This window comes from Haliaeetus albicilla, chromosome 18, assembly GCF_947461875.1.
Source record: "Haliaeetus albicilla chromosome 18, bHalAlb1.1, whole genome shotgun sequence".
Classification (NCBI taxonomy): Eukaryota; Metazoa; Chordata; class Aves; order Accipitriformes; family Accipitridae; genus Haliaeetus; species Haliaeetus albicilla.
In genome coordinates this window covers 22646872-22658936 of record NC_091500.1, presented here as the reverse complement: position 1 = coordinate 22658936, position 12065 = coordinate 22646872, and the positions used below count along the sequence as shown (strand labels likewise).

At 39.2% G+C, this 12065-nt stretch overlaps 1 protein-coding gene across 3 annotated transcripts in view; it reads right to left on the bottom strand.

Annotated features, from left to right (window-relative positions):
- DLGAP2 (DLG associated protein 2) overlaps positions 1–12065 on the bottom strand; it is a 484489-nt gene that overhangs the window by 252988 nt on the left and 219436 nt on the right. For all 3 annotated transcript variants that reach the window (XM_069805918.1, XM_069805916.1, XM_069805917.1), the window contains exon 3: positions 963–995. In XM_069805918.1, the coding sequence (XP_069662019.1) occupies positions 963–995 (33 nt within the window). The remainder of the gene's footprint in view (positions 1–962; positions 996–12065) is intronic.

Sequence of the window (12065 nt, the reverse complement as noted above, 5' to 3'; positions counted from 1 at the left end):
TTTCATTAGTTGCAAGGTCTCAAAGCCTTTCACTTCCAGGCTTCATCTCTTAATAACTTTTCCCTCCTAAATGTATCAAATAATATAAGTTTAAATTGTTTTTCAGAAACTATTCAAGATATAAAGCTGAATGTCTTTGGGAACAGCCTAGAACCTATAATTTTATTTTTTTAATTAACATACTTTGCTCCAGCATTTACATTTGCTATTTCAAACTATGTTTCTTAGAAAGACTCCAGATGGTTGATTTGAAACTAAGGTCAGCTTTTTGACATTTTCTTTATAACAGCATCAATATTAATAAATAAATATATTAGAGAGATTTTCCTCAGTAATGGCCTACTTTAAAAATCATAATCTCATTGCTTCAGTGTTCACTTAGGTAAATTGTGGGTCTCACCTTGGCATTTAATTAGTCACTTGGAAAAAACCCAAACTAAACAAACCACAGACACCTTCATGTGGGCATGTATTTGCACTCCATAACAGTTATCGCTTAATTATCCTTATTTCAGAAGCAATATTTATTCACTTCACCTGCTAAAAAGTGTTAGCCTCTCACAGTTCTCTGTAAATGTAATATCAAATATAAAAACATTTTCTGATTTCCCTTTTAGGTTCAATCTCTTTGTTTCCCATCCTCAAAGTGATGTCCTTAAATGTCTCTTCACACTCTTTCTTACCCCAAATTAGCTTCACAAACACACAAAAGAATAAGAAGTAAATATTTCAATTTTGCTCTAATGGAAAATTTGTCCTTTAAGATATTTCCTGCCTGGAGCATGTACTGTGCTTTACTCAGCTTAATTCAATTCATTTTTGGTATCTAACATAGGGAAGAATGTCTTTCATTGGTTCTCATCATTCGAATACCATTTCTGATCTATTGCATATGTGTATAATTTGAGTCAAATGTTCACCTCTAGCTGCTTTGAAAAATATTAGTAGGAAAACACGCTCACCTTCAGGCTCCCCACAGAGTGTACACTGTGACTCTGCAAAGAAAAAGAGATAAATTACAATTTCTTGATTTTAAGATCTGTCATAATTACATCCAAATATAACCAAACTTATAGAACACAAAGTTAGCATGAAAAATGCAACTCTATTTTCAGGACCCATTTTTTAACAGCTGCAAAATAACTTTCAAAAAAGAGTTTTTGCAGGAAGAATTTTGAAGTAGAACTATATAAATGTCTAGTTACATTTATATAACTATCACCTTCATAGACTCCAGCTGAATGCATTCATGTAGCAGGACTTTTTGCTTCCAAGTGACATTTTTGTATTTGTAGATGTACAATACTGCAGTGACAACAGTCACTCAATAAAAAGTTTAAGCCTCCTAATATTTTATTTTCGGAGGTAGCAAACAGTAATAGTGACAGAATTATTATATTCGTTTCTCATAAAGACTTCCAAGTCCTCCCAGGTAAGTGGACTAAGTCAAACAGTCAATGTAAATGTGGAGTTATACTCTGCAAAATATTCAAGTATAGAAATGAAGGAAATAAAACTCCACCATAACAGACGGTCTCTAAATGTACAATTACCATTTTATTCACACACCACTATTTGGAAGTTGGCTGTCTTAAAAATTATTTTGCATAATGTACAAATATATACACACATGGAGGAAGTATTTTAAAGTATCCCTTGAGATTGAGCTGCTTCAGGTGTTAGTATCAAGCTGTAGAACAAAGCTATCGTTTACAATGCAAATACCAGAATCAACTGAAATCACAGGGAATGTAATCAAGTTGGCAGATAATTCTGATATACTGAAAAAAGTCTTACTAGAACAAGACAGCACAGTATATTTTAAATCACAAACCTCTGAAATTTCCATTTTGACACTCAGCTGAAAAAATTACATGTCCTGGTTTCGGCTGGGATAGAGTTCATTTTCTTTCTAGTAGCTGGTATAGTGTTATGTTTTGGCTTCAGTATGAGAAGAATGTTGATAACACACTGATGTTTTCAGTTGTTGCTAAGTAGGGTGTAGACTAAGTCAAGGATTTTTCAGCTTCTCATGCCCAGCCAGCAAGAAGGCTGGAGGGGCACAAGAAGTTGTCACAGGACACAGCCAGGACAGCTGACCTAAACTGGCCAAAGGGCTATTCCATACCACGTGATGTCATGCCCAGTATATAAACTGGGGGGAGTTGGCTGGGGGGGATCACTGCTCGGGAACTAACTGGGCATCAGTCAGCAAGTGGTGAGCAATTGCATTGTGCATCACTTGTTTTGTATATTCCAGTCCTTTTATTATTATTGTCATTTTATTATTGTTATTATTATCATTATTAGTTTCTTCCTTTCTGTTCTATTAAACTGTTCTTATCTCAACCCATGAGTTTCATTTGTTTTTCCTTCTAATTCTCTCCCCCATCCCACTGGGTGGAAGGGAGTAAGTGAGCTGCTGCATAGTGCTTAGTTGCTGGTTGGGGTTAAATGGCAACTTTACATCTCTCACAGCAACAAGTATGCTGAAGCAAATGTATGTATATGCAGGCGCACACACACCCATATACATTTTTATAAAATCCAGTACAAAAAGCAGTTTAACACGCCTGGTATTTACAAATCCAATTCAAAAGCTTGCTGAAATTATCTCCGGCCTTGGATGACAAATAGGAGATTGGACCTTAGCTGTGATCTTGACTCGAAGGCAAAAAAAGCCAGAAATATAGAATATGAAGCACATACACTGAGTAGATTGACCTTTATAGCACCACTGTGACATTGCCAGTTATTTAGAAGTACTTTCTCCATACATATAAGAGGCTGTCTCACAGTAACCCACTGTTGCAACGGTACTTGAACCTACATCTTTCATATATTTTAAAAATGTTAATAATTGGGTTTTGACTACTGCCAGAGGCTGTAGCATTCATGGGGGAAAGGAACGAGAAAAATCATCTTTATCTAGGCAACTCTGCTGTTGATAGGTGGATCACAACTTTTAAAACAGCATAAAGTTGCATGATAGAGAGTAATTAATTTTCAGGTAGTTCAGCACCATGAAACATGTAGTTGAACCATCCATTGATGGACTCACTAGTGTCCCCAGCAGATCGGACAAACTGAGAACAACACCCCAATGCCAAGCTTGAGAAACCCCCAGGTGAAAAGCATGAAAAGCCTAGTCTTGGATAACACAGGCCTGTTTCTATCACCACTGGATGAAAAACACACCACAATCTGAAATGATGCAGAGGAAGCAGCTCAGATCTCCTTTTCACTCTTAATTCAAAGACTTTCTGAGGTTTTACTGAGAGGGGCTGCCTGTCTGTGTGCAGTTTATTATTGTGATTGATAAGGAAGAACAAGCTGAGACTTGGTTTCTGAACTTCCGACTTTGCTGATCCTCTACGTCCTGCTAACAACTGCTTCTCTGGTTTTTTACAATCCAAAGAGTCTTCCTGACATTTTTTGCAGCTCTAAACACCATCTTCCAAAGGTCCCCACTCAACAGTACAAATTGTTAGCTTCCCTCTTTTCCTCACTAACATAAATTAGTGCCAATATTGCATATCTGCAGCAGGGTAGATAGTCTAACCGCAAAATAAGGCTTGTGGCTATGACCAGTGCTAGAAAGTTGTCCAAAAGCTAACTAGGTGTCAGCACTATCCCGGCCAGACCACTGCTTTTTCAGACTTCCATCAGGTGTTTGTTTAAGGTCCCATGTTTATGGGCAAGCCAGATGTTTCTTCCCTTACCTCAGCATGCCTGGGGAGAGTTCATGGGGGCGATTTTGTTTTAATTCATCAATGTATGCCTTCTAGAGGCTGGGAATCATTTCAAACTGACAGCTGCACCTCTCTTTCTACACTGGTAAGAAGCAGGCTTTGTGGATGTGAATGATTCACCAGTAAGGCTCTGTTTACGAATTTCCCCGCTGTAGTTTGCTACTGTGGGGGAGGACTAGATACCCTTTTAGTTGTGCTTGACACATACAGATCAAGTGACAAATAAAACCACAGCCACTTCTACCAGGCACGTGAACAACATGACAGAGAGGTTGTACGGAGCACTGTTTCCCACAGAGCTTCTATGTGTGTGTGAGAGAGAAAGAGAAGGGAATAATTAAGTCTATTTAGATCCCTACATTCTATGGTTATTGTTGAGAGATTGCATGTCCTAAGTTTCTAAGACTAAAAATCATATAAAACATACACATTGCACTCAAATGTTTGTAGGTTTACATTATACAGAAATACAGAAATCTTAAAATCCTGTAAAGAAACTATGTCTTGAAACTTACTTTAACTTCTTTTCTCTGTGAGGAAGTTGCTGTGTCTTGATAGAAAAGATCTTTCTGGAAGATAGCTCAATACTAAACACCTGTACTAATTTGGAAATTTTCTAATTTAAATTTCAGTTCTGGGGTCAGATGAGAGCAACGAAGGACATGAAAACAGTGTAAAAAGTTACCAATCCATCAGGTGAAATGACATTGTTTATGCTGAGATGCACCTCACCTAAGGTTGGGTGTCTCAGCATTAATATTCCAAATCTAAACTAGTCTTAAAAGATTTAACAATTAGTGGAAAGAAACAGCCACCCGACCTGCCTTAGAAACCTATGTTAGCATGAGATAAATCAATACATTGCTTTTTGTAAGTACCCGTTCCTTTTTTTGTGTTGTAAGAGGTCTTAGGGTACATCTTCACAATAACATTCACAGCAAAGAGAAATGTTCGTCGTAAGCCACCTCTGGAGCATACCTAGTTCAGCCTCTCACTGAGAGCAGGGCTGTTGCCAAAACAAGTTCAACTCAGCTGGAGCTTTGATAGTCAAGTCCTGAAAGCCACCAAGGATGGAGATTCCACAACCTCAGCGGGCAGCCTGCTCCAGTGCTACATTACCCTTGTACGGTCCTATTTGAATCTCTCAGTCTGCAGTTTGTGGCCATTCTTCATTGTTATAGCAGCCAGCATTGCCAAAAAGACTTTGGCTCCATCCTGTCTGTAACTCTTCCTCAAATAGCTGTAGTCTGCTATGGATCTCCACCTTAACAGGCTAAATAAGCCCAGCTCCTTCAGCTACTGTGACCAGAGGGCCCTCTGCTAGACTCCCTCCAATTTCTCCCTATGCTTCCGGAAGCAGGGACCCCCAACCACTGAACACAGTATTCCAGGTGTAGCATCACCAGCACCAGAGGGAAATAATAACCTCCCTAATTTGCTGATCATACTCATCCTGGCATAGCCCAGTATGCAGTTTGCCTATTTCCAATGAGAACACTGTCTGTCGACCCATATGCAACTTGGTATTCACGTTCCTTCAGAAAAAAATAAATTCATAAAATCAAGTCTTAGTAAGATCAGTCCCCTGATCCAAGTCTCCTGCCTATTATAACAGTGCTAATGCATGGCACAAGGCAAGAGGGAATGCGTGGCCAAACACAGGTAGACCAAGACTGCTCTTTCCAGGACTGGCCAGCCCATCGATCGGCTTAAGGGAATCGTGAAATCTCAGCCTCAGACAAATAACTTTTGTATGCCCACGCTGGATGAAATGACGTCTAAAGTGAAAGTGCTTAAGCTACTGTGCATTGTGATGGAATAAAAGCAGGGATGTACACATTTCAGACAAAATATTTCTTAAGCCTGTCCTTCTCACAGTTCCTAGTAATGGATTATGCCTCTACATATCTGATTCATCTAAAGTATTATAATGCTACTTTCACAGAAGATATTCTTTCTTTTTAATATGTTGCTAATCAGCTGCACTTAACATAGAAGCTCGTTCTTGCAAACACTCACACATGTGAGTAACTTCTTTGTCATTGCTCTCAAAAGTAAAATGACTAAGATGTGCAAGTGTTCAGAGATTTGGGACCCAATAAATCAATAGAACAAGGAAAAACTGTATTTATATTATTAATCTCACTCTATCATTTTGAAATTGTCTAGCCAACAGAAATAATCTTCCCAGATACAAGAACTTGCTGACAAAACAGGTCATAAGAAAGATCTTTTGAAGAATGAAATTTATCATGAAGACACAAGCTCTTTTCTCCCCCCAAATAATAAGAAATTTATTTTATTTTGATAGTTTTTCTTGTCTGACCTAAATGATAAGTAAAACTAAAAATAATAAACTGAGACATGTAAATGCCAACATTCTTTCTCCAAAAAGCTGAGTTCAACTTTCATTTTTAAATTACAGTGAAGATAAATTATTCTCCTAAACATGTTCACCTTTCCTTGCTTTGTACAATAAAATCTACTATAAAGAGCTACAATAAAGAAAACAATATATGGGCTGGATGAAAGATACAGAATAGGTGTTATGAAGAAATTACAATTCAAAATACCCACGCAAGCTATATATGTAATAAGACTAAGTCAACACGTAGTATTTTAAATCAGTTTAAAGAAAATACTGGATGGTATTTAATAATTAATTATACGTTAAGGTACACTATGCTCTCAGCAAGGGGTTATCCAGACTATGGAGTCCAACCTGGATGAGTTTGACTGAGATACATGGAAGTGACAGTATGACAAGAAATAATATGCCAAAGTTGAGAAGCAGTGCTGGGGATAATTTGTCAGCTCAGCACTGCATTCAGAAAATGGATGTGGTCAGCCCTTCTGACTACCCCTTGAATAATACCACACATCCAGTTTTGTATCCCCACTTCATTTGTGTAACAGACCTTTCAGTCTGTTCCAGGCATGTGTAACAGACCTTTCTGTCTCTCTTTTCATCTGATACTCCCAGAGACCCTTTGCAGCTCCTCCCTGCTGCCACCCTTCTCTATATTATTTTAAATTTTAAACATATATGTTCTCTATTGCTTATATTTATCTTTTTTTCACACTATTGTCTAAATCAACTTACTGAGTGACCAAAAAAAGATACCCCTGTTACATAATTACTGAATATCACTGCCTATTTGAATCCCGAATTCAATGCATCAGAGGAAAACTGGAAATTATTTTTGTTTCACAGAGAAATATGGATGGCCTCACAAAAAACAATTCTCAGTTTGCTTTTTTTCCTCCCCTTTCATTTATGTGAAACAATAATAATAATTTTAAAAGCAATGAAAAAATAGATCAAGTTCCAGTGAGGAAATTTAGCAGACAGTGCTTTAGATTTTGGTTCTAATGGCAAGAAATGCAACTGTTTCTGATACTATTTCATCAATGTCTCTTTACATCATTTTACTGATGTCAGTGAAATGGAACTCTGTGACACTTAGACAGACATAGAGTAGCCGTGCATTTTACTGAGATTTAGTGCAGCTGAAAAGCAAGGTATAATTTAAGGCTAAACTGTGAGACTTCTAACCATTCTCAGGATTTTAATCCAACATTTGTATCTAAACATGGCTATAATAGTGGCAATAAAAGCTGACTCTATAATGAACTACATTTTCCAGTCTCTCTATTCATGTCTAGTTTTAATCCTACACTTTTTGTCTTTATCTGTAGCTTTTTCCTCCTGTTGATATCTCACCGCTGCACAATACCATCAGCTGAAATAGCAATATGACAGACCTATAGGATAAACTGCAAGATTTTATTATGTCCACCAAGATTCTCCCATTCACAGTCATCCTCTTTGTTCCACACCAATGCTAGAGCAAATCCTGTGGAGATCTCCTGCTCAGTGTTCAGTCACCCATGTAGGTAAGGCTTTGAGAGACACCTACAAAATCCAACTAGGCTTTTCTTCTGCAAAGCACATTTGAGCTTTACCTACAGAAATTTTTCTAAAGTGTTCTCTAAAACCTCCAATGACAGGGAATACAACCCTCTTTAGGTAAATTATCTCTGTTGCTAAACTATCATTGCAGTTGGAGAGATTTTTCCTATATAGCCCAAAACGGCATTGCTTTCAGCTATGCAGATGGAGAATAAAATTTTTAATGCACTTAGGAAAAAATAATAGTATCCAGTTCAGATACTCATTGTTTCCTTCAGCTCCTGTTTTTTTCTGTTCTAAGCCTTCAATTTTTCCTCACAGATGTGGTTGCTAATACTCATCTCATCTTTGCTGTTCTCCCCTGGAGTCTTTCCAACTTAGCCATATCTTAAAGTTACAAGTGCCCCACCCTGAATACAGTACACGACCTGAACTCTCTGACTACCAGGTAGAGCAGAATATTTACACTCTTACATCCTTTTCATACTTCTCAGAATGCCATTGGCCTAATTTTGGGCAGCACTATTTTCTTGACTCAAATGAGGTCTCACCTCATCCTTATAGTGAGGAATTTGACTAGAGGTAACTTGAGCAGTCACCATCATAAGAATGAAACAAGTCAAGGACACTTTGTTGGTCTGCCTTTGCAGTAAGAGCCCTATTCATGTAATCCATGTAAACCAAGTGAAATCCACAAAGCACTCCAGGTGCTTTTTACAACTTTTTGTTTGAAACTATGAAGTGGCAAAAATAATCAAAATGACACTCCACCAAAACACTGTATTTCTTACAGTACTTTGAGTGCTGACAAATAGTACAAGAAGAGAAAGCAACTATATCTGGACTCAGATATCGTTTGGGCCCATTTCCATGAACAGTCATAAAAGAAATATACAAAAATAATTTCAAGTTATGCAATCAAAAGAAAAGCATGCAATTATACATGTATATGTACACACATATTTATGTGTTGTGAGACTGGACGGAGTTAATTCCTCAAACCCTCGTCATGATGGACAGAGACCGGGGCCTGGCTTTTGTGGTTGAGGGGAGGAACCGAACTTGCTTGCCAGGCTTCTTAGCAACACCACATGGGAGGGACTGAAAGACTTAATGTCTCAAACGTTGTGGCAGGGCAAATTCTGCATAACACAAACCTGCATAACTACAAACCGCAGGCGAGGAGCCGGTCAGCCACAGGGCGCGGTGGCCAGGCCGGGGGACGCGCAGTTCCCGGTTCTGATGTGCTGAGCGGGGCAGCTCCCCAGGGATGGCCACAGATCAAACAGGGGTCATGCCTGCAGGGAGGGAGAAGCGACTCCCCAGACGACCCCCAAGCCCACCAACTCATTTCCCGAAGGGTCTGAAAGCACAAACCGTGTGCATGACACCTAATTAGCCTAATGAGGTCGAGTGCCCGCCCAAAAGAGGGGCAAGGATGACAAAAGGGCACAAACTGAAGCTCCACGTGTGCGCGCCTACCAGAATTGGACCCCTGGGCTGACAGGACCCCTTGGCTGATGGGACCAGTGCTGGACCCAGGACCAGTGAAATCTTTCTCTTTTCTCTGTCTCTCTCTCTCTCTCTTTTTCCGTACTCCCCACACCTCACCCCTTTAGACACAAAAGCACTGACCAAGTCTGGGATGAAGAGGAGATCCAGCTGCCCCTGGGGTCCTCTCTGAGAAGGAGCCTAGAAAGCAAGGGGGGTCTGCTTAGAACCTCCTGACCCAACGGGAGGGCTCACCTTATTCCCTGAATTGATGTATATGTGGTTATGGGTTACTGAGGTAGTTTCATGCCAGTTCCTGTTGTGGGAGGCCCTGCCGCCTACTGTTACTGCCTCCCAAGTTCAGGCTGCTTCTGCCATAAATAAAACGTTGAATTGACCATTTGGTGTCTTTTCACCTTAATTTAACCCAAGGTAATTCTGAACTCACCACGACCCCTCCCTAGTCTGTCCAGCCTGGGTTGTGACATGTGTATATATATATATACATACACACACATACACACATATCTGTCTATCTTGAAACCTTTTTTGTTCTTCTGAAGAATAGTATTTACACATAAAAATAACTACCAGCAGTCAGTTCACCATGCAGGACGTATTGAAAAATGTAATAGCAACAATTGTTTAGAACTGTTGTGGATATAGCCAATAAATGTATTTCATCCCTCTGACACTATTTCTACAAGCACTTCTCACTGAGTATAAGAGCCTACTTTCCTGCGTGCCTGCCTCTCACTGCTGATCACTTACAGTATTGACCACTCTCAAGATGAGATTCCCTTGCGTTTGCAATTTCAGCTTTCTTGAATCTTTCCTTTTAACTGGGGTATTCATAACAAAGGGCCTTTTACTGCTCAGGATCAGGTCTTGTGGTTACGAAACACAAATATCTACTGGAGTTTTGGAGAACAGGAAAAATACAATAGAAAAAACAGCTGCCTGTGAGAGGCTAGCAGTTGGGCTATATTGGGAAAGACAGAGGAAGGGGAATGAGTAGCCCTGAGAAGGGCAGGTACTGAATGAACTTTAAATAAAAATAGAATACAGAGTAGCCATTATTAAAATAGAATGGCCCTAAAGCAGAAGAAAACCAACCAACCTGGCAGCAACTTTGTATCTTTTTGAGCAAATGAACTGACATCCAACCAAATGCATAGAGCAACCACTAAGAGCCCATTAGATTCCCCAGATAAAAATATAAGGTTTATGCTCAAAGCAATGCCAGAATCTATTCACAGTACTTGCACATCAGATCCTTCTCCATATGGAGTTTACACATTACACGTGCATTAACCAAGCCAAAAGAGATTTCAGAAAAGAATTATGAGACCAGACAATCAAATATTTTCATAGGAAAACAAAAATAACTGAAGCAATAAAAAGCAAAATATAAACCACTCAAGAAAGGAAAAAAAAAAAAAAAGCTAATGTTTCTCTTGGTGATCTGAACACAAATACTTTCTTTCCAGAGGAGCAGTCATAAACACAGTAATAAAATGGATGTGCTTTAGCACACTTCTGATACACATTTGAAATGCACAGTATCAAAGTGGAGAGTCCAAATATCCTGCATGCGTCCAAAAAAGACCAGAAGAAGTGTTTATAAAGAGAAAATCTACATGTTTTGCTCCTCATTTTTACACTCTTTTCCTAGTATTTGACTTTTGAAGGTTAAAGTGAGTCATATTCCTCACAGCCAAGGGAAAGAAACTCACCGCCCCCTAATCACATTGTTGCATCTTTATGAAAAACACCAAGGAGAGAAAGGATGGTGATAAAAAATTGTGAGAGTGGGGACCCATGAGAGTGCTGTGAAATACAAAACTGAAGACAGTCTGCACCAGGGGCTTGCTCCAAAATCCTTCTGAAGCCAATGTAAGTGTCATTGGAGCTCAGCAGACTCAGGGTCAAATCTCAACAGCATACTAATGCAAAACTAGCCAGGCTATCTATCACCATTCCTCTACTTTCTGTCTTTTTTTCCTCTCTCTTCTTTCACTTTGTTCATTTTAAGAGATTCCACCAATAATCTCAGAGCCTCATAAGAACAAGTAAAAATGGTACAAATCCAAGTTGAGCATGATATAATGAAGAACCAAATAGATAGATAGCAAAATATACAGAATGGGACAGCACAGTTACAGGGTAGATCACGTACTCTGATACTGTGGTACTCTGAAGGTTAAATTGATTTTTTTTCACTCCTTTCTCCTTTTCTCTCATATAGGAATCAGATTTCAAAAGCGTTTAAATGGAGTGGGGATTTGACAAACAGATGTAAGGAGGTAATTTGAAATACAAAGGGTGTACAAAAAATGATGTAACCATTGGAAGAAGTAAGAGATCAAGTCCAGGATGTATCCACATCTGCACAAGACTGTGGAATGATGTCCTTCACGTAAAGTCAGTAATGTATATCAACTTAGAACAGTACAGGTTGGAAGAGACCTCTGGAAGTCATTAGAAGTTTATACCTCAATTCAGAGCACTGCCAACTTGGAAGTAACATTAGGTTTCTTGGGGCCTTGCCCACTCAAGTTTTGAAAATCCACCAGGAAGGAGAATCAACAGTCGCTCTGGGCAACTGTTCCAGTGTTTGACCGCCCTCACCACGAAGAGTTTTTCCTTGTGTCTAATTGAAATTTCCCTTGCTGCAACATCTATCTATTCCCTCTTGTCCTTTCGCTGTGCATGTCCATTAAGAGTCTGGCTCCATCTGGCTGTAATGACCCATTAAGTGGCTGAGGACAGCAATTAGCTCTGTTCTCCTTTTAGCTTTCTCTTCTTCAGGCTGAACAAACCCAGGTCTTTTCAGTGTCTCCTTGTGCATCATATGCTCCAGTACCCTACCCATCTTGGTGACCATCCTCTGGAAACGCTCCAATTTG